The following is a 20,480-nucleotide window of genomic DNA, read 5'->3' on the forward strand; positions in this document are numbered from 1 at the left end:
TTTTCTTATTTAGTCCTACACAAAATGATTAGGAGTCGCGGTACTTCTGTGCTGTCACGTCGTTTGTAAACACGGCAAATCCACACCTGGAAGCGGCATCCAATACTCGTCTCGTGCGTAAGCCACGTATCTCTTCCAGCTGGGCAACCTACACTGCCAATTAACCGACACGCGTGCGCACCTCGTGCACCAAGTTGCACCTGAATGGAGCGCTCAACGAGCTCGAAATGGAAGAAAATCTACGACGAAGACGGCGGGTCGCCCCCTATCGACGACGACGAAGCGTCTAAGACGCAGCAGAACGACGAGCAGCCGCTCGTGAGCCATGATGACGATCCCGCGGGCTACGCTGGGCCGCCGTTGCTGATGCAGAAGCCTGTAGCCGCCTGGGCTGTGGGTGGATTAGGAGCCTTGTTCCTTCTCGTGGTAGTTTTGGTGGTGCGCGGCAACACACTGCAAGCTCCGCGTGGGGTTCAGGCCACTACTCAAGTGGCTGAGTGGGTGGATATGCTGCCTAGCGATGTGGTGACTCATATGGATCGCGAAGTGGACCCTTGTGACGATTTCTATGAGTTTAGTTGCGGAGGCTGGCAGAAGCAGGTGGAGATCCCAGCGGACAAGCCCAGTGTGTTTCTATCGTTCACAACGGTACACGATGAAAACCAAAAAGTACTGAAGGAATTGATGCAGCAAGGATGGCCGCTAGTGGGGGAATTGTACGACTCCTGCATGAACTTTAGCAATATAAGCAGCGCGACGGCGGATGAGGCGTCATTGCAGGTATTGGCTCCTATTTTGCAGCAGATTGCTGCAGTCAAGAGCAAGAAAAAGCTGTTTCAACTGGCAGGCGAATTATCCAAAGCAGGGCCGGATTTCTTAACGGGACTTGGAGTATCGGCAGATGCAAGAGAAGCCACGAGATACGCTCTGTATGCATCACAGACTGGACTCTCCCTTCCGGATCCAGAGTATTATTTGGACAAAAAAAAGTTCGACTCCATCAGCGACGCCTTCCATGCGTATGTAGTGGAGTTATTCCTCCTGGCTGGATGGGAATCACGCGCAGCAGCAGCTCGGGCAGCGTCGGTAATTGGATTTGAGCAAACTTTAGCACCACTTTTCGTGCCTAAAGAAAAACTACAAGACCCTGTAGCATCATACAACCGCATGAGCGTGGCTGAAGCTGCTGAGAAGTATCCGCTTTTGTTTGCAAAGTTCGTCAACGGCACGGGACTGCTGTCCAGCCTTAAAGCCAAGAACGCGGATGTGATCGTGGAGACGCCTGCGTTCTTCAAGAGTGTTGAACGACTGGTAGCTGGAGACTCCGTTACACTGGATACGTTGAAAGCAGTGTTGACGTATCAATACATCAGCACCTACGCAGCAGTACTCAGCGAGCCTTTCGTCCAAGCGAGCTTTTCCTTCTTCGCCAGGACACTACGTGGCCAGAAGACTCGTGCTCCAAGATGGAAAGTGTGTCTCCAACGCGTAACAGACAACTTCCCCGACCTCGTGGGCAAATATTTCGCTCTCTTGCGCTTCGACGAAGCCAGTCAACAGCTTGCCAGCCAACTGGTGACTCAAGTTCAGGCCTCTCTGCAAAAGAATCTAGGACGAGTGGACTGGCTGGATGGGGCTACTCGTGAGGCTGCGTTGGAGAAACTGGGGAATATGACGAACCTCATCGGTCACTCCACTAATCAGGAACATTTTCCCTACGAGTTACGTGGCGACGCACCTCTGGCTGAGAATATGAGAGTTATTAAACTGCACGAGTTTGATCGTGTCGTGGCGAGGATAGGAGGTCCTGTAGACCGCAACAAGTGGGCGATGACCAGTGCAGCAGTCAACGCGTACTACCAGCCAACCGCCAACCAGATCGTGTTTCCTGCGGGCATTCTACAGCCTCCGTTCTTTGCTCGTGGTCGCCATCCTGCACGTAACTTTGGAGCTATTGGAAGTATCATTGGACACGAACTTACGCACGGCTTCGATGCGTCTGGAAGGAATTACGCTGGGGACGGTAATCTCCACGACTGGTGGAGTAACCAGACAGCAGACGAGTTCTCGAAGCGTACAGATTGTCTGGTGAAGCAGTACAACAGCTTCAAGGTGGTTAGTACAGACACGGCCACTGTATTGGGCCACGTCAATGGGAACTACACGTTGAGTGAGAATATCGCGGATAACGGAGGGGTCAAGTTATCTTTCGCTGCGTACCATGAGTTCATTACCGACCAAGCCGAGCAGTTGAGTAAGATGAGCGAAGCAGACACTGAAGAACTCACCGCTACGATGAGTCAAGCTGAACGTAATTTACCTGGTAACGCAGCGGACAAGCTCTTCTTCATCTCGTTCGCACAGGCCTTCTGTGCTAAGGCAAGTGATGCCAGCATGACGCAGCGTTTGGCCACAGACCCACACTCACCGGAGCGATGGCGCATCAACGGAGTTGCCAGCAACTCGCGAGACTTTGCCAAAGTATTCTCGTGTCCTGCTGGTTCGCCTATGAACCCCAAGACCAAGTGTCAGCTCTGGTAAGTTTTCAACTCGTATTGAATAAATTCCCGTTTTGTAAGTAATTTATACAGGAACAGAGTTGAGTTGTTCGTCCAGCAGCTTGGCTTTCTCTTCCGAATCTTCGTCGTCTGGGTCGGTGCCAAAACCCAAACAGCGTTCGCCTACATTGCGGACGATACCGCGGTCATAGGAACGCATTTCGCCTCCACGAAAGCGGTAGCGATTAGCATTGAGCAGTTCGTTGGTCGTGCGATTTCGAGCAGTGAGGTAGATGTGGAAGCCCGCAAGTTGAGCCACTGGTAGCAGGATCAACAGGAGATAGATCATGCCAATTACAGCGTAGAAGCGTAGAGCGTGATGATAGCGCCACAACAAGTAGAGCACGTACTCCATCCCAACCAGATCTAAGGCCAGGAACGTCACGAATAGCAGGAATGCCGCGTAGTTGTCACGTCCTACACAGTTGTCTACAAACGGACAGCTATAAGCATCGAAACCAAGTTAGTTAACGAATAAAACAAGGTTAAATAACGCAATACGTACTGGTGATCGAAGACGGGTACGCAGGTCTTGCAGATACGGCAGTGTTTGGAGCGCGGAGGTCTCTGGATATGACACGTATGGCATAATGGACGCTCCATACATTCACGTTGCGCACGAGCAGTGGCGCTTTCTCCAGTTTTGTCTTCGTCCTCATCATCGCCATCGATAAGAGCTTCTGTGACCTTCTCGTATGCTACGCCATACTTTTTATTGTCCTCTGGACAACTACCCGGCTTGGTCGTTACTGTGCGATAGAAGAAGTACCAGGTCACCGCGTTCCACGCCAGATGTGGTACCATCACATTGCGTCGATCTGGCATAAGTGGGAAGACCAGGAACAGATAGATCAGCGTTGTGATCACTGCGTTAACAACAGTGAAGTGATACGGCGCTCGACTGCCAGGGTTACACCAAAACGTGAAGGCAGCAATGTTCCACGCTGCAACACGCATTTCCCGCTGCTTTAGATACCGCGCCACTTCGCGGAAACGTTTGAGCTGTGCCAGATCTCTCGGTGTACGTTTCTTGGAGTCCAGAGCTTTAACATCAGCATCCAGCGTCTCCACTAGAAACTGCACGGTCTCTAGCTCACCTCTCATAGCTGCAAGATGCAACGGTGTCTGTCCGAATTTGTCTGGTGCATCGGAGCTTACTTGAAGGTACTGGAACACTGCCACGATCTCAGTCGCTCCTTTATAGGCCGCCCAGTGGACAGCTGTGTCTCCATCAGCGTCCACGAGCGTCACATCCGCCCCGTTACGTACACAGAATAATACTAACAGTGGGTGTCCATTCTGAGCCGCTACTAGCAATGGGGAACGGTGTTTCTTGGCGTCACACGTGTTAATGTCCACTCCGAGCTTGAGTACCAGCGTCCGTAGAGCACTTAAGTTCCCCGCAGCACAAGCCCAATGGATCGGGTGTAGTTGCGCCTTCCCGTCCTCGCTGGGCTCATCGATGGGTGCTCCGATGGAGTGCAAATAGTGGAGGAATTCGCCGTTGCTCTTCTGCGCTGCCCAGTGAGCGATCGTGTGGCCTTGCGGGTCTCGTCGTTCTCGCGCCAGTTCGTCACCGTATTGCGCCACCAGCTGCACGAACTGCGCCAGATCGTTGCGTTTGGCACAAGCGAACATTTCCTCCAATGGGGTCATTGGCTCCTGCTCCTCGGACGGAGTTTGGACGTGAGAATGCTGACAGTTAGAGTGGTGACCATGGCTGTGGCCATGGTGTGACACGACTGCTGAGGCGTTGGAGACCGCGAGAGCTGCATTGGGCTCGGGAGACGTAGGAGAGGAAGATGCAGCTGGTGATGAAGCAGGATTGTCAGCGGAAGACGTCTGCAACAGCGATGAGACGTCCACAACGACATCAGCATCGCTCATTTTGAACAGGATTGATTTCTAATTCTGAAATGAACCCAATGGAGTAATACAGTTGTAACCTCTTGTAAACCACATAATTTGTTTTTTATTATTATTGTGAAGCGGTGGAAAAAAAAGTATTCCGATTAATAGATTTATTAGGCTCCCTAGTAGCCTCAAAGCCAACGATGCGTAGGATACCGAACCCCCCCCCCCCCAGTGCATACCATGGTTAATCATGTCATTGTGGACGAAATGTTCTCATTTGAAAAGTGAGTTCTTCGATCTACTAGAATGTTGGCTACCAGTTTAATAATACTTTTAACGAGCACATCTGAACCAAGCAGCTGTAGAATTCCTACATCTAGTACGTGTCTAACAAGTAAAACGAAGTAATGGGACCATCGATCGCCGGAGCAACGAATGCAGATCATGCCACGATCACAAAAAGTTGGAAAAATAAAAGTAGCATGTTCAATCAATCCACACGGATTTACCTTCCCAGTTACATCTCCAGACTCACCGTTGCACAACGAGTCCCGTCCTGTAATATGGGGTAGCATGTCCTACCGCTACCGCCTTACGACTCCCAGACGAATCCTGTCGAGCGCACGCCCTTGTCCTCCTCGCCCAGGAACGGGTAGTCCGTGTAGCCTGCTTCCACTGGCATGTCCGGCTGTAGATAGAACGTCTTCGGGTCGTACGGTGTCAGCTTCGCATCTTTACGTAGACGCTCGACGAGGTCCGGGTTCGAGATGAAGTCGCGACCAAAGGCGATGAGGTCAGCCACTCCGTCCTCGACAGTTTGCATGGCGTCGGCGCGGGTGAACCCCGCGGCTGTAATGAGCACACCGTTGTAGATGCTGCGGAAGTGGCGAGCTACTCCGCCCTCGGGCACAGCAGCGTTGTCCGCGTGCATGCCACGACGTTCGATGACGTGCAGGTAGGCCAGATCGTAGTCGTTGAGCTTGTTCACGACGTAGCCGTAGGTCTCGCGTGGGTTGGAGTCCTTGCAGCCGAAAGTGTCGCCAAACGGAGAGAGGCGGATGCCGACCTTGCTCGACGGCAGGCTGGATAGCACAGCCTCAACCACTTCGAAGATAAGTCGCGCGCGGTTCTCGATGCCACCACCGTACTTGTCTGTGCGCGAGTTGACACTGTCACACAAAAACTCTTCGAGGAGGTATCCGTTGGCAGCGTGGATTTCCACGCCGTCGAAACCTGCAGCGATGGCGTTCTCGGCAGCAAGTTTGTAGTCGTTGATGATGCTGGGGATCTCAGAGATGTCGAGAGCTCGCGGAGTCACGTAGTCCTTGCGACCGTCACGAGTGACGGCGTGGCTCTTGACGTTGTCCATGGGAGTCGCGCTCGAGGACACTGGCAATTGTCCGTTGGGTTGGTTGAGTGGGTGACCCACACGACCCGTGTGCCAGAGCTGCACAAAGACCTTGCCGCCCTTATCGTGGATGGCCTTGGTGACAGGCTTCCAGCTCTCGATCTGGTTTTGGTTGAAGATACCAGGAGCGCCGAAGTAACCACGACCCGTGGGGCTGATGTTGGTGGCCTCGGTGATGAGCAGTCCACCGTCGGTAGCACGCTGTTCATAGTACTGAGCAACCAGGTCCGTGGGCGTACCAGCATCACCTGTGCGAACACGAGTGAGTGGGGCCAGGGCTACGCGATGCTTGAGCTTGACCGGGTCTTCCTTTCCGCCAAGGGTAATAGCGGAGAAGAGGCTGGGTGCGGTGGTGGTGTTCGCGTTGGGGGCCATGGTTGCAGGAGGCTAGAGGTGTCGCCACTGTTGTGTTTGAATGCACTTGTGTTGCAGACTGAAAATTGGAAAATGAACGTCGTCTCGACTGGTGCTATGCTGTCTCTGAGTACACAGGGTGTACAAGTCTTTGCTTTTTTATATCCAAGACAGGTATTATATTATTTACTTACGATCGTGTACTAAAATGTATCTACATGGTATTGCGTCAAACTCGATGACGACGTGATCAATGATCACTACAGTCTGAAGAATAATACACGGTTCGAATAATCAGCGATTCATTTTTCTCAGAAATCTGGATCGTCATAGATAAGCACCAAACTCAAAAAGACCTACTTGATCGCGTCTACACAAAACTTGACGCAATACATGAATCGTAATTGGGAGTTTTTTAAGCTCATTCGTAGCGTTGCTCCAGTCGAGACGACGTTCATTTTCCAATTTTCAGTCTGCAACACAAGTGCATTCAAACACAACAGTGGCGACACCTCTAGCCTCCTGCAACCATGGCCCCCAACGCGAACACCACCACCGCACCCAGCCTCTTCTCCGCTATTACCCTTGGCGGAAAGGAAGACCCGGTCAAGCTCAAGCATCGCGTAGCCCTGGCCCCACTCACTCGTGTTCGCACAGGTGATGCTGGTACGCCCACGGACCTGGTTGCTCAGTACTATGAACAGCGTGCTACCGACGGTGGACTGCTCATCACCGAGGCCACCAACATCAGCCCCACGGGTCGTGGTTACTTCGGCGCTCCTGGTATCTTCAACCAAAACCAGATCGAGAGCTGGAAGCCTGTCACCAAGGCCATCCACGATAAGGGCAGCAAGGTCTTTGTGCAGCTCTGGCACACGGGTCGTGTGGGTCACCCACTCAACCAACCCAACGGACAATTGCCAGTGTCCTCGAGCGCGACTCCCATGGACAACGTCAAGAGCCACGCCGTCACTCGTGACGGTCGCAAGGACTACGTGACTCCGCGAGCTCTCGACATCTCTGAGATCCCCAGCATCATCAACGACTACAAACTTGCTGCCGAGAACGCCATCGCTGCAGGTTTCGACGGCGTGGAAATCCACGCTGCCAACGGATACCTCCTCGAAGAGTTTTTGTGTGACAGTGTCAACTCGCGCACAGACAAGTACGGTGGTGGCATCGAGAACCGCGCGCGACTTATCTTCGAAGTGGTTGAGGCTGTGCTATCCAGCCTGCCGTCGAGCAAGGTCGGCATCCGCCTCTCTCCGTTTGGCGACACTTTCGGCTGCAAGGACTCCAACCCACGCGAGACCTACGGCTACGTCGTGAACAAGCTCAACGACTACGATCTGGCCTACCTGCACGTCATCGAACGTCGTGGCATGCACGCGGACAACGCTGCTGTGCCCGAGGGCGGAGTAGCTCGCCACTTCCGCAGCATCTACAACGGTGTGCTCATTACAGCCGCGGGGTTCACCCGCGCCGACGCCATGCAAACTGTCGAGGACGGAGTGGCTGACCTCATCGCCTTTGGTCGCGACTTCATCTCGAACCCGGACCTCGTCGAGCGTCTACGTAAAGATGCGAAGCTGACACCGTACGACCCGAAGACGTTCTATCTACAGCCGGACATGCCAGTGGAAGCAGGCTACACGGACTACCCGTTCCTGGGCGAGGAGGACAAGGGCGTGCGCTCGACAGGATTCGTCTGGGAGTCGTAAGCAAGATCTATGCTGCTAGCCTTAAAAAAAGCTGTATTAAGCACTCTGCTACTCTGAGTGATGGAAAAAGGCAACTTTTGTTTGAAGCATCTTATACCTTGTTTTGGTACCATATCTCACCTTTATTTGTTATGATACGACCCAAACCGAATAACTTGGATAAAGTATCGTCAACCGTTCTGCGAATCTGGCCAAACGTAGATTCATGCTCATGGTGGCTATTATCAGGAATCGAGGACGTTGTTCACTCTCGAGACGAGATATTTTCGTGCTCACCATTCAGTTACTTCAAGTACTGCAACGTCGCGTGTGGGCAACGTATCCTCACTTAAAAATCCGCCATTCCCAGGACAAGCAGAACTTTTTTGTTGCTCTCCAAGCACTAAAATCAAATGAAGTTCGGCAAGCGAGTGCGTAGTTTAGCATCTTCAGAGTGGGCTACCGACTACGTGGACTACAAGGCACTTAAGCGCGAGATCAAATTGGCATTCGCCGAAGAGAATGACTCGCTTGACAAACGAGTCGCGTGGTTCCAGTCAATCTTGGAGTCCGAGATGCAAAAACTCAATGTCGCTCACGCAAGGATCCTCGACGACCTGGTGGATCGTGGGCTCAAGCCGCTGCAACAAACGTTGGGAACGCGATGGGTTTTGCCGCATGCCACCGCTCGGACATTGTTACTAGAGGTTCTGCAGCTCTCCAACCAAGTGGACGCTTTCCGTCGCTTCGTAGTGCTCAACAGCCTCGCACTCGTTAAGATCGCCAAGAAGTTCGACAAAACCGCGAATGCAACCGAGACCGATGAGGATATTGACGAAAACTCCACTGTTACAACCTCTCGACTAAAGGCTCAAGTACTGGAAGACCTTAAATGTCAGCCATTCTACGATGGATCGGAGCTGGACGCACTTTGCGATGCAACTGCGGCACTTACAGACCGCGTGATGTTGTGCGTGTTGCCCGACGGCAACTTCCGTCTTGGTCCGAGAGCCCTGACGTGTCCTATCTGTCTCTGTGCTGACGTCCAAGCGCCTATTACACTGTCCTGCGCCCACACTTTTTGCTGGTCGTGTCTGTCTCGAGCAGCTCAGCACCGTTTCCGCTCGTGTCCTCTATGTCGTCGCGCGCAATCCGTGGACCCTCGCGACTATGAGATTGACGGGCTGGTGAAGCGCTTTAAACGCGCTTATGAATTTGTGGAACAAGCGCTGGATGTGGCGCCGTTGGTAGCGAGTCCTATGCGTCAGATCCTTGCAGAGGCATTCGAGGTGGGCAACGCATACTTAAGAGAGGTAGAAGACCAGTACGCAGCACTCGCTCCATTACCATCGGCTACATTTGAAGAGCCCCAGGCTACAGTGGAGAACCCCAAGTCAGAAGTGAAGGCGGATTTTTTGGATGTCAAGAAGGAAAAGGTGAAAATGGAGGAACCAGAGCCTCCTGTTGTCTTTGAAAAGGGTGAAATTGTTGAGATTCTTCATGGTGAGCAATGGTATGCGGGCGTGGTGCTGCAGCGCAATGAAGGTACCGAAGATGGTGACACGTACTCGGTGCTGTGGTGGGTCAAGGACAAGTCTCAGCGGTTTGGTCAACGAACACCTCGCCATCTCTTACGTGAACCGACTGAAGTCCCTGTTCCCCCAGCGTTGTACGAGTATGCGGCTGAAGCGTGGAGGACCGCAGCGAGTTGGGCACTGGAGCCGTTCAGGCGGCTACGATCGCGGTCCGATGGAGGGGCCAACGATAGTAAAGTTTGCTCGAACACCCTAATTAGACAAGATACACTATCGTAATTGAGATAAGATACGTTAATAGAACCTGATTCTGATGAACTCAGAATGTGAACGAGTGCAACTTGATACCAATCAGCCTATATGCATTGACGTCCGAGCTCCTACATGACATGGGATAACCTTTGACTTGTGGTCAAAACCATTTACCACCGCAGCGAATTGTTGTAGTGGCACGTGACGAATTTTCACTGCTCGTTCTGCAATAACGCGGTACCGTAATGATGGCTGCATACACTAAATTCACATGAGACCTTCCGCTTCAAGCATCCACAAAACCGTCTAAGACATGCAGACATGTTACAGATCCGACTACCGACTTAGTGAACGCTTTAGTGATTTTCTGCAACATGTTCATAACTCAATTTCCTCTCTACAATACACTCCCTCCCCCTTCAAAGCATGGCCGGATCGCTTCTTCAGTCGCTGCGCGTAGTGTCCGCTTGTCTACTGTTGACAGCCGAGTCTGTTGCAGCCAAGTCGCCTAGTCTACAAGGCGGCAAGATCACGTCCACGAGCGTCCAGGACGACTCTGGATCGCAAGAGCAAGTTGGTTCTGTCGGCAGCGGTAGCTACGGCAGCAACGTCGGGGATGGAGAAGTCGGGTTCAAGCACATCTTGCACTTCTCCGATGTCCACCTAAACATCTCGGATGGCAACGAATCTGCTGAGATTCCAATCCGATACGGTTACGACGCCCCCATCAGCCTACTGACCTCAGCACTCGAGTACGCTAAACAAGTACTACCCAATCCAGACTTTTTCCTGTACACCGGTGACCATGCAGTTCATGGTGATCCAACGGATGAATACCTCGCTGAAGCGGTGAAAGTCAATGTGGAGACCATGGCCCAGTATTTCTCCACCCCGGGCAACGAGACGCTCAACGCTACGGCCGTGTTGGGCGACACTGATACTAAGAGTACGGTATCAATTTGGTACTCCCTAACGGTGTTATTATTGCTGTAGCTAACTCTAAATTACTGTATGCAGACTACACGATGAACGTCACTGATCCATCCAGCGAGGAGAACCCAACGATCGAAATCGTGTCTCCAGCGTGGAGTGACTCACTCAGCGCAACGAACCTCAAAGATCTCAATACCCGGGGCTACCTGTCGTACAGTATTGCCGAAAAGTTGATCCTCCTTACACTCAATACGGTACCCTATTCGGTAAGTTCTCTAATTTCATCAACATTTCTATTCCCAACTAACGTGCTAACCATTATTATACAGCCAAAACACAAGCCGGACTCAACGAACGAGACGGATCCATTCGGTCAGTTTGCCTGGCTGAACGCCACACTCTGGGGCCTTCGCAATGGCAATAAGTTCGCGTACATCGCTGGCCACATCCCACCAATTATCGACGCCCAAGATGGTTCGCCAATGTGGGAAGCTTCATACATCGATTCATACAAGAAGATCGTGACGCAGTACGCGGATGTTATCAAGGCGCAAATCTTCGGTCACACCCACAGTATCGAGTTCCGTCTGCCGCTCACTGCCGACATGGAGTCACAAGATCCCGATCAAGTCATCGCAGCCGATAACAGCGACCAGAGCTCTCAGCTCGTGCCTCTGTTCATGTCTGCAGCCATCTCGCCGATGTTCTACAATAACCCGGCGTTCATGGTCTGGGACTTTGATCCAAGCACGTACGACCTCATGGACTTCACCGTATACGGCACCAACCTCTCCGATAACAACCAGAGCGCCCTCGACTGGCAGCCGCTCTTTAAGGCCAGCACGGCGTACAACGTGAGCTCATTATCGTGGTCGGAGATGAACAACTTCATCGTGAACGCTGCGACCGACTCGGCACTGGTGGAGCAGTACTACTACAACTCACAGGCGCTGTCGTATCAACAGACTTCATGCGAGGACAGCGTGTGCCTCACTTGGTACCTCTGCTCCATGATGTGGTGGTCCACCCCCGAAGGCTATACTGCGTGCCTCGCAGCCGGTTCCCGTCTCGAATCAACGTCAGCTGCGACGTCTCCATTGCCCTCGACATTCGTCTTGGCATCAATCACCATTCTTGCCTTGTGGCTCTGAACTGAGACGTAGACAGCAAAATGACAACTACATGTAGCCATGATTGTTGCTTGAACAGTAGGAGTCCATCAAAACGTAGCCATCTTCCATGAAATACATCCATCAATTGCATTTCTTTTATCCAATAAGAACTCCATATTCCATACATTTCAACCAATCGTGTGCTTTGCGTTATAGAACATGGCTGATTCCTCATCAGTCGAGAAACAAGATCATAAGAGATGAGTTCCCCCCCGTCGTCTTCTGCCGTGCCCCCGCCACCGGCCCCCGTCACTCTAGAGCCCGTGAAGGAGCTACCCAAGGCGCGTCAGATCGTGAGTATCAATGACGAAGGCACCAATTTCACGCTGGACGAGGAGGCGCTGCGCGTCATCTTCCACCAGGTGCCTGAGGACATGAAAGTAGCCATCTTCTCAGTCGTGGGTGCCTTCCGCACGGGCAAGAGCTTCGTACTAGATTTATTCCTTCGCTACTTGCGTCACGCCAGTCACGGCCGCATGCTCAAGCCTGACGGCGCACAGGACGAGAGTACGGAGGTCTGGAAGGCCTGGGTCATGGAAGGCGTGACCGGTAGCGGCGAAGGGAAGCTCGAGGGCAATTCCAACATTGAACAGACGTATGGAGAGAAGGGATTTAGCTGGAGAGCAGGCCGCAAACGCAACACGACGGGCATCTGGATGTGGGAGAAGCCATTTATCCGCAAAAGCCAGACGGGCGAGGACATTGCCGTGTTCTTGATTGATACCCAAGGAATGTTCGACTCCGAGACGTCTCAGATGCTCACGGCGAGTATCTTTGGTCTCAGTACGTTGCTGAGCTCGTACCAGATCTACAATGTGGACAAGAGAGTCCAGGAGGACAACCTGCAGCACCTTGCTCTATTTACGGAATATGGACGGTGAGTGTCCCATGGTAACTTAATTTGTGGAAGTTTTATTTACGGTAATTTATGAACATTACAGGATGGCGTTGTTTGGAGACACCAAGTCGGCGTCATCACTAAGTGACAAGCAGCAGGCGTTGCAACGTGCTGCGTCGCTATCAGACCGCAGTGTGGAGAAATCTACGTCCAGTGTTAGTGACAACGGCGAGGAGAAGAAAGAAGAGAACGACGATAAAGAAGGCGACGATGTCCCCAAGCGACCACGTCCGTTCCAACGTCTTGACTTCTTGGTACGAGATTGGCAGGATTTCTCTCGAAACCAGAGTTTGGCCGAGAAGCGAGAAGATATGGAACAGTACATGGTCGAGCTGCTGTCGTCCCGTAAACAAAAAGATTTGGCTGACACCCGTGAACAGATCAGCTCGTGCTTTGAAAAAGTGGCGTGCTTCTTACTGCCTCACCCTGGCCACGCAGTGACAGAGCGTGAGTACGATGGGTCCGTTGAAGCCATCGACAACCGCTTCTTGGAGCTGCTGACTGCGTATCTGGACGACCTGTTCGACCCTGCTAATTTGTTCCCCAAGAAGATCCACGGCGTCGCTGTGACCTCCCGCGAGTTATTCACGTACATTAAGACGTACGCTGGACTATTCCGTGAAGCCTCTATCTTCCCGGAGGCCAAGACGCTGCTGGAAGCCACGGCTGAAGCTAACAATGTCAACCAGCGAGACAAGGCTCTGCTCATGTACAAGCGTGAGATGGAGAAGATCGCAGGCTCCAAGTGTCAGTATGTGCCCGTACAGGAGCTGGAAGCGCACCATAAGGCCTGCTTGCAAGGGGCCATGGACGTGTTCGATGATGGCGCTCGTATGGGTCGACGCAGTGAGATCATGCGCTATCGTCAGGAAGTTGCGGATCAGATTGAGAAGGAACGTCACCGTTATCTGGAGATCAATGCCGAGCGTGACCCATACAAGAACCTGGAGTTCTACCTGATCCCGGGGTGTCTGGCACTGGCGTTGCTGATGTTCCGCGTTTCGCAAGACTTGTTCTGCTACGAGAGCATCGGATACGATATCCCGCTCTACGACTGCAAGTACGTAGCCATATTTGTGTTCTGAGGGAGAGTTGTACTGATTTTTATTATGTGTTTGTAGACACGTGAGCCACACATTATCGCACTTGTACTGGGCGCTGATCGTGTTCATGCTGCTGATCATGATGTCCACTGGACAAGTGATGTTCAAGCGCGTCAAGACTGTGGTTTCCATCATCAAGACTGCCATCGACGCCTCCAAGGAGGACGGCAAGGAGAAGAAGGACTAGGCTGTAATAGGTTGCCACTGAAAAGCACCGCAGCAACGAGATAGGGACAGTTACTGGCGTGTATTCTGAGGTGTTGGTTGCATCGCCTCGCATGCGTAGTGTTCATAGATTGACTACCCATTTATTGTGTTGGGGTTTGTTTATCGCTGTCTGTAAGGAAGTTTACAGACATGATTAATGTCAGACTGACGGAATTAACGGCGCTAGCAGGAACGTTCTCAGTTGTTGGCATAAAGAACACTGATCGTGCAGCGAAAATATCAATAGGGTGTTTCTTCAAGTACAGATACTTCAACATTACAGCATGATTGTTTTAGTATGTGCCACCAATCTCGTTGACCCAGTGCAATTTTACCTTGTATTAATACGCCCGATATGTACAGGAGGACATGAAATAATTCAGTGGCAGGGTTACGAACTGACGTGCATCATCATCAGTACTTCATACATGCTTCGACTTACAGTGGGTTTTGAACGTGGCTACATGTACCAATGTCATGCAAGACCCTGATCTTCATTTCACTCCAGCTGAGATTGCCGAACTTTGCCGCCAAAATTATCGTGCAAAACAGCATGCAACACTGACGTTGCTGCAGATTTCACGGGCAGCTTCGACCTGGTCTTGCTTTGAAAGTGGAGAGTCAGAGAGAAAACTAGAGAGCGGATAATTAGACGAACGTCAGATGTTTTTCAGGACTTGAATAGCTTTGCTGTTTTGTTGCAATTTTCACTTGTCGTTGCTATCGAAAGTTTTCTTTTGCACCGGCTACGACTACGCTCCATGCGTTTGTATCGGTTTGGCTCGCTTTGCAGTCCCATGGAAGAGCCTTTTCCGATCCTCGGCTTATCCTCAGCTTTGCCCACGTTCAGACTGTCCCCGCATCGAACCAGCACAAACTGCATGGACGCTTAGCTAATTCTTTCATTCTGCAATTGGCCCGACACTCGATCGTCCCTGCAGCCCCACAGAGCGAAAAGCAGCTCTGTCCCTACATACAGCACTAAAGCAGCAACAATGGTCAGCGTCCGTAGCGTATTCGCCTTTGCCTCGATGGCCCTAGTGGCGACCGTGAGCGCGTTCCCGGCAGACGATCACCACCGTACTCTACAGGCTGTGAACTTCCGTCAGGACTTGCTGGACAACATCAATGCGGCCCGGAAGAAGGAAGGGTTGGACGAGTTGTGCCTTAACGAGATGCTCATGGACGCGGCGCAGATCCAGTCGAACGACATGGCCGACAACAACTTCATCAAGAGCACAGGTTCGGACGGATCCGTGCCTAAGGAGCGTGCCGCGGAGCAGGGTTTCAAGGCCGAGACGGTGACGGAAATCGTCGGTGCCGGTTACAGGACGGCGGCGAGTGTCGTCGCCGCGTGGAGCAAGGCTGCGAGTGCCAAGAGCACCATCTTCGGCAAGGTGAATGTTATGGGCCCGGGCTACACATTCGACAAGACACGGAAGTACGTGCACTTCTGGGCTGTGGACTTTTCTACGGGCGAATGCGGCAACGGAACCGCTACGGGTGGACCTGCAGCTAGTGGCGACTCCAGTGGCAACGTCGAGCTTCCTTCAAGTGGTAGCGACGACCCTAAGAGCAGCGACGCCAGTGGTAGCGTTGAGGCTCCTGAAAGCGGAAGCGGTGCTCCGGCACCGGCTGGTAGTGGTGCAGACACCCCTGCCGTCACTCCGGCACCGGCCGGTAGTGGAGATGAAACTCCGGCCAGCGGATCAGATGATCCTCCTGCTGCCACGCCGGCACCTGCCGGCAGTGACGCCGAGACTCCGGCCAGCGGATCTGATGACGAAGAACCTGCTGCTACTCCCGCTCCTGCCGGCAGTGGAGGCGAGACCCCGGCCGCCCCTGCTGCTGCTCCTGCTCCTGGTGCCGCTCCAGCTGCTGCCCCTGGTGCCGCTCCTGCCACCCCCGCTGCCGCTCCTGCTCCGGCTCCGGCAAGTGGATCAGGTGATGAGCCGGCTGCAACGCCAGCTCCGGCTGAAGAGGAGCCCGAAACACCTCAGTAAGATCCTAACATGGTTATATCGAGATATGGCGTGTGGTAGCTCCGTAGTGTTTCGTCGTAAAATTCATAATGCTAGATGCCTTCAATATCGCTGCTTGTACCTGAATCCAGCGACGTATGAACACGGTGTCCCTCCTGTCTACTTGCATCACCTTCCGTTTCGCATGGCCACACTCCACACTCGGAAGGCTCTTCCTACTACTTTTTCTTCCCATCCTTTCGACTGCATGATTTTTCTAACTCGACTTAACTCTGCTAAAATTGCAATTCTAGCCCAGGATAGGGTCAGTTAAGGTAACGCAAATCCACGTATTCTATTGGCTGAATTGCGACACTGGCTAAGGAGATGTAATAGTGCTACCATAGTAAATAAAGGAGTGAGAAACAATAGAAAGTAATGAAAAATAGCTACTGCCTTTTGTCTTTAAATTTGGGAGTAACAAGTACTACCAGCACCAAAATAGCTATCGAAACATTTCGTGCAAGTGAACAGCAATATGAAATATGCCATAATGACAAAGAGCAATAATAATAAATGTGGAATAAAATACCAAAATTATGTATTATATATATTTTTCGAAGCACTGGTGTTAACCCTATCGTGAGCGGGCAGTCATGACCTAGCTATTTGTACAATACAAGCTAAGTCATTAAGGCGTCAAAGGGGGCATTCTGGCCCTTTTCATTGATGACCAAGTGTCACTACAGCCAAACTTCCGCTAATCCTTTCAATTCAAGTAGAAATGGCAATTTGGCCTCGTCCACACACAAAGTATAATAAAAAGGGACATTCTGGTCAGTGTTAGCATGGTCCAGAATTCTGACCGGGAAGCAAAGTCCGCCCAAACCATTGGCTTCTGTCTTTAGCATATGGACGATTTCCCTTTTCTCGACTGGCACTTTTATTAGGGAGTGTGTCCCTAAATAAAATAAAATAAAATAAAATAAAATCGTAAATTTCTCATTCACAAAGAACTCTCTCAATGCAGCAGCAGACCAGCTCAATATCCGCCGTACCCTGCAGTCCTACGAATTTGAGCCGGACGATGGGGGTACCCAAACGCCATAGTGAAGGTGTCTGAGACCTGAATGGTGTCGCACGATCCTCGTGGGAAACGAAGCGGTGGTGCTCACTGGGCTGAGAAGGATGGCGAACAACCGCAAGAGGAGTAGAAGGTCTGGACCGCTCTCTAGCTCGGGTTCCTCAAATGATACTACTTGGACCACCATGACATTCCCAAGAGTGAATGGATCACAGCTACAAGAACGCAAATGCTATGGCTTCTGCAATGGATCGTACGCAGTGTTGACATTTTTGTTTTTACATTTTTACATTTCCATGTAAAAACCGCTTTTTACAGCATTTAAAACACTTTAACACAGACTTTTTTACATTGTTGACGTAAAAAAGATCTACTTGAAGTATAAAACTCAGCTGGAGCCGACATGCCGTCATTCCTACACTTATCGAGTTCCCTGTCAAAAGCTGGGAGCTTGTGTCGCTCATGGAGTTGCTGCCCGACCATCAAAGCGATCTTGCAGAAGCCCCCAAGCGGGGTCGACCTCCAAGTTCTCTCAGCTCGAACTTCTACAGACTAAACGAGAAATGTAACAAGACCAGGTGGTGGACAATATGCAAGTACTGCTACGTTGCCCATGTAAATGACAAGGCCAGAGTCCCATTTCCTGTCAGCATTCACGGCCGAAAAGCTTCCTGGGAGAAGCATCTGTCTGATTGCAGTTACTACGTGCAAGCCACCGGCAAGTTACTGAATAAGGAGAGCGACACCAGCGAGTACGAGGTCAGCCGGTCTAACAAGCTGCAGTGTGCATCACCACCTGATTTTACTTCAGCAGAACAGCGGATGTTCTGGCGACTCTTACTGGAGTTCCAGGCGGAAGCGATGCTACCGGACTCTTTTGTGGAGTTAATGTCGTTCAAGCGATTGCTTACATTTCTGAACGCTCGATGTGGAGCTACTGGCGCCGTTCCAAGTCGCCACGTTTTAGGCGGGCGGGTTCTTAACGAGTATGCTGAACTGAGCAGCGTAATTACGTTATGGAAATTCAGAATCGAAGTGGTGCCAGAGTTAATTTTTTGTCGGATGTGTGGGAAAATATTGCAAAGCAGCATGTATTAGGCTGCCAAGTTGCTTTGTTTGGTCGAATGATGACACATGGGTTGGTGCCTACCGGTTCTCGTCACGATGGGCTAGCAATTGCCCAACAAATGGAAGATGTCATGGAAGAGTTGATTGCGTCTCAGTGGAATGTGGGCTCAGCCGTGACCGATAATGCTGGTCAATGCCGCAGAGCGCGAGGTATCTTAGCACTCAGATATCCCAATATTGTGTTTTTATTTTGCTTTGGCCACGACGTGAATAACCTCGTTAAAGCAGTTCTCAAAACTGTTTTTAAGCAGGTATCAGAAGCTGCTGCTGGTGCTGCGAGCTTTCTGAATACGTCTACCTCTAAATGGCTGACCCGAGCCATTGAGGCCATGGAGAATCGCTACGGAGACAGTTTTGCAGTTTTTACGTTGTGTGAAACGCGCTGGAACTCAATGCAGGCGTGCTTTGCGTCACTCCTACGCGCGCGCGGAGCTCTGGAAGACTTGTTTTTAAGTACAGGAACGACAGCGATCTCCCTTCTAAACTACGGATTTTGGCTGACAGTGAATTCTGGAACAAGTTGGAGAGCGCCGAGAAGGTTGTGCGACCTTTATGTACTGCATCGTTCCGCTTACAAAGAGATGAGAATACAGTCGCGGATGTTGTTCGCTCATACATGGACGTGTACATTGGTTTCGCTGCCACAGAGTGGAGTCATGTTCTTGTGGAATGTGTTGAGACTCGATGGAACGCGTGTGAGCAGCCATTGTTTATGTTAGGATATTTTCTCCACCCTCGATACGTATCCGAAGCAAAAAAGTTGCCTTCAACTGTCCTTATCCAGCTGGATGATATCTGTCAATTTACGCAATACTACTACCGACGATTTATCGGAGACGATGACAGCACCTTGCGTGGTGATGTGTTCGATTGGATAGAGGGGAGCTATACAACAAGCCGAGTGATAGACTTCAGCTCGGACTTGGTTGTAAAATTCTGGCAGTACGAAAGGAAGTCGAAGCCTAGCAGCAAGCTTCCGCTCTTGGCGCTCACCATTCTGGCGATAGCAGTAAACACAGCGACCTGCGAACGCCTCTTTAGTGAGCTTGCTCTCATACACACGCCAAAGAGAAATCAAATGGCGACTGAGAAGACCCTGAAGCATCAGGTCATGCGTCAGTATGTTCGCGAAAAGAATCGGAGTGAAAAGTCGGCACCTACCTCATCTAAAAAGCTGCTTCGGATCATTGATCCACGTGAACGACCGCGACTGGCAACTCCTCAACCCTCAGCACAATCTACTCCGGTCCAGGTCGCAGCCTCCATAACAGGTGCACCAGTTCCTCAGGCTTGCACTAATACCCCCGGTCACCTCCACCACGAAGCTGCAACTGCTTCGCCGGCTTTACAACGAACGTTGTTTCCTGCTGAAAGAGAAGGTGGCTCGAGTTTAGTGCGCAGCTCTTCTACACCAAGGTGTACCGCAACACCTGGACGTACACCGAGTGGAGGATCGATTGTCTGTCAGAATGTTCCACCAGTTCGCTCTCCAAATGACGGTACAAATGCTCACCTTTCGACTCCTGTCACAAACTCCGGTCCTTCGCTGACAACCGAAATGAACGCAGTCAGCCTTAGTGGAAGCCTGTTAGAAGAATATCTTGATCATTTTGACTGGGAAGAGTTTGGCGATGACGGAGACGAAGAGACGATTGGAGTGTGGGGCAGTATTCTCAATACGTCTAGAATCACAAGTCATGAAGGTAATGATGACGCAGATGAAAGAAGTTTTGGAACTTACAATGGTGGTGACCTAGATGGTGATGAAGACAAAAGTGCCAATCAAGGCAACCCTGGATGCAGTCGCGTCGGCACGTCGCGGTTCACAACAAAGCGAGGCACTTACGAGGACCTAATTCCTGCTGCTGACAGACGGCCATATCCCGAGACGAATGACCCAGCATTTCCACAAGAAAAGAAATTGACGGGGATCCGGGCTCGAAAAACATCGCTGGCCTCGCTTGTCGCTAAGTAGGTGCAGAAAACAACAAATCTTGAAGTGAAAATGAAGTTGTGCTTTCACCAAACCTCTTTAAACTGTATTTCAGCTGCTATTGGCAACGTCACCTTGTGTAGAACACTGCTTCTCATGGCTAAAGAGCCAAAACAGGGTGTAATATAACAGCAAACACAGCTTCGTCAGCGTACTCGTTAGCTAGACCAGTAAATCGCTCTCAACGAGTGGGACACCGGGCCTACCCGTGTGTCCAGCAAGACGTTGGCGTTAAACAGGAATGAAGCCATCGCTCGTGTTTACTTGAGCTACGTGCTCTAGCTCTGGAGATTCTCAATGACCGTTGTAGGCTCGTGGGTCATGAATGCCTGCAACATAG

At 51.3% G+C, this 20,480-nt stretch overlaps 9 protein-coding genes across 10 annotated transcripts; 7 read left to right on the forward strand and 2 right to left on the reverse strand.

The window, feature by feature from the left end:
- Positions 1-52: 52 nt before the first annotated feature.
- On the forward strand, positions 53-2,658 carry PPTG_00519 (hypothetical protein). Its single transcript, XM_008891914.1, has one exon. It carries the CDS (start codon positions 205-207, stop codon positions 2,539-2,541), a length of 2,337 nt encoding a protein of 778 aa, XP_008890162.1. The 5' UTR covers positions 53-204; the 3' UTR covers positions 2,542-2,658.
- PPTG_00520 lies at positions 1,146-4,474 on the reverse strand. Of its 2 annotated transcripts, XM_008891916.1 has the most exons (3): positions 3,064-4,474; positions 2,221-3,001; positions 1,146-2,159 (listed from the first exon to the last, which is right to left on the reverse strand). In XM_008891916.1, the coding sequence occupies exons 1-2, from the start codon at positions 4,443-4,445 to the stop codon at positions 2,584-2,586; spliced, it is 1,800 nt and encodes a 599-aa protein (XP_008890164.1). In that variant the 5' UTR covers positions 4,446-4,474; the 3' UTR covers positions 1,146-2,159; positions 2,221-2,583. The 2 variants fall into 2 exon arrangements, with proteins under 2 accessions (XP_008890164.1, XP_008890163.1); XM_008891915.1 differs by having other exon boundaries at positions 1,146-3,001.
- A 176-nt stretch (positions 4,475-4,650) lies between these two features.
- Positions 4,651-6,336, reverse strand: PPTG_00521 (hypothetical protein). Its single transcript, XM_008891917.1, has one exon. It carries the CDS (start codon positions 6,193-6,195, stop codon positions 5,005-5,007), a length of 1,191 nt encoding a protein of 396 aa, XP_008890165.1. The 5' UTR covers positions 6,196-6,336; the 3' UTR covers positions 4,651-5,004.
- A 196-nt stretch (positions 6,337-6,532) lies between these two features.
- PPTG_00522 (hypothetical protein) lies at positions 6,533-7,983 on the forward strand. The gene has a single exon (XM_008891918.1). It carries the CDS (start codon positions 6,705-6,707, stop codon positions 7,893-7,895), a length of 1,191 nt encoding a protein of 396 aa, XP_008890166.1. The 5' UTR covers positions 6,533-6,704; the 3' UTR covers positions 7,896-7,983.
- Positions 7,984-8,181: 198 nt separating this feature from the next.
- PPTG_00523 (hypothetical protein) lies at positions 8,182-9,749 on the forward strand. The gene has a single exon (XM_008891919.1). It carries the CDS (start codon positions 8,288-8,290, stop codon positions 9,686-9,688), a length of 1,401 nt encoding a protein of 466 aa, XP_008890167.1. The 5' UTR covers positions 8,182-8,287; the 3' UTR covers positions 9,689-9,749.
- Positions 9,750-10,087: 338 nt separating this feature from the next.
- Positions 10,088-11,891, forward strand: PPTG_00524 (hypothetical protein; the record flags this gene model as incomplete). Its single annotated transcript, XM_008891920.1, has 3 exons — positions 10,088-10,607; positions 10,679-10,860; positions 10,924-11,891. 3 exons carry the CDS (start codon positions 10,088-10,090, stop codon positions 11,743-11,745), a joined length of 1,524 nt encoding a protein of 507 aa, XP_008890168.1. The 3' UTR covers positions 11,746-11,891.
- A 20-nt stretch (positions 11,892-11,911) lies between these two features.
- Positions 11,912-14,302, forward strand: PPTG_00525 (hypothetical protein). The gene is made up of 3 exons (XM_008891921.1): positions 11,912-12,643; positions 12,708-13,724; positions 13,786-14,302. The coding sequence occupies exons 1-3, from the start codon at positions 11,967-11,969 to the stop codon at positions 13,952-13,954; spliced, it is 1,863 nt and encodes a 620-aa protein (XP_008890169.1). The 5' UTR covers positions 11,912-11,966; the 3' UTR covers positions 13,955-14,302.
- A 591-nt stretch (positions 14,303-14,893) lies between these two features.
- PPTG_00526 (hypothetical protein) lies at positions 14,894-16,116 on the forward strand. The gene has a single exon (XM_008891922.1). The coding sequence runs from the start codon at positions 14,970-14,972 to the stop codon at positions 15,975-15,977; it is 1,008 nt and encodes a 335-aa protein (XP_008890170.1). The 5' UTR covers positions 14,894-14,969; the 3' UTR covers positions 15,978-16,116.
- Positions 16,117-17,204: 1,088 nt separating this feature from the next.
- On the forward strand, positions 17,205-20,122 carry PPTG_00527 (hypothetical protein; the record flags this gene model as incomplete). Its single annotated transcript, XM_008891923.1, has 4 exons — positions 17,205-17,272; positions 17,412-17,994; positions 18,048-18,592; positions 18,652-20,122. 4 exons carry the CDS (start codon positions 17,205-17,207, stop codon positions 20,120-20,122), a joined length of 2,667 nt encoding a protein of 888 aa, XP_008890171.1.
- Between the last annotated feature and the right edge of the window lie 358 nt (positions 20,123-20,480).

This window comes from Phytophthora parasitica (genome assembly GCF_000247585.1).
Source record: "Phytophthora parasitica INRA-310 unplaced genomic scaffold supercont2.1, whole genome shotgun sequence".
NCBI classification, from domain to species: Eukaryota; Oomycota; class Peronosporomycetes; order Peronosporales; family Peronosporaceae; genus Phytophthora; species Phytophthora nicotianae.

Coding starts and splice junctions, on each gene's coding strand:
- PPTG_00519 (XM_008891914.1), top strand. CDS start 205: ATGGAGCGCTCAACGAGCTCGAAATGGAAGAAAATCTACGACGAAGAC.
- PPTG_00520 (XM_008891916.1), bottom strand. CDS start 4,445: ATGAGCGATGCTGATGTCGTTGTGGACGTCTCATCGCTGTTGCAGACG. Junction 3,002..3,063: donor GTACCCGTCTTCGATCACCA/GTACGTATTGCG, acceptor CGATGCTTATAG/CTGTCCGTTTGTAGACAACT.
- PPTG_00521 (XM_008891917.1), bottom strand. CDS start 6,195: ATGGCCCCCAACGCGAACACCACCACCGCACCCAGCCTCTTCTCCGCT.
- PPTG_00522 (XM_008891918.1), top strand. CDS start 6,705: ATGGCCCCCAACGCGAACACCACCACCGCACCCAGCCTCTTCTCCGCT.
- PPTG_00523 (XM_008891919.1), top strand. CDS start 8,288: ATGAAGTTCGGCAAGCGAGTGCGTAGTTTAGCATCTTCAGAGTGGGCT.
- PPTG_00525 (XM_008891921.1), top strand. CDS start 11,967: ATGAGTTCCCCCCCGTCGTCTTCTGCCGTGCCCCCGCCACCGGCCCCC. Junction 12,644..12,707: donor CTATTTACGGAATATGGACG/GTGAGTGTCCCA, acceptor TGAACATTACAG/GATGGCGTTGTTTGGAGACA. Junction 13,725..13,785: donor ATCCCGCTCTACGACTGCAA/GTACGTAGCCAT, acceptor ATGTGTTTGTAG/ACACGTGAGCCACACATTAT.
- PPTG_00526 (XM_008891922.1), top strand. CDS start 14,970: ATGGTCAGCGTCCGTAGCGTATTCGCCTTTGCCTCGATGGCCCTAGTG.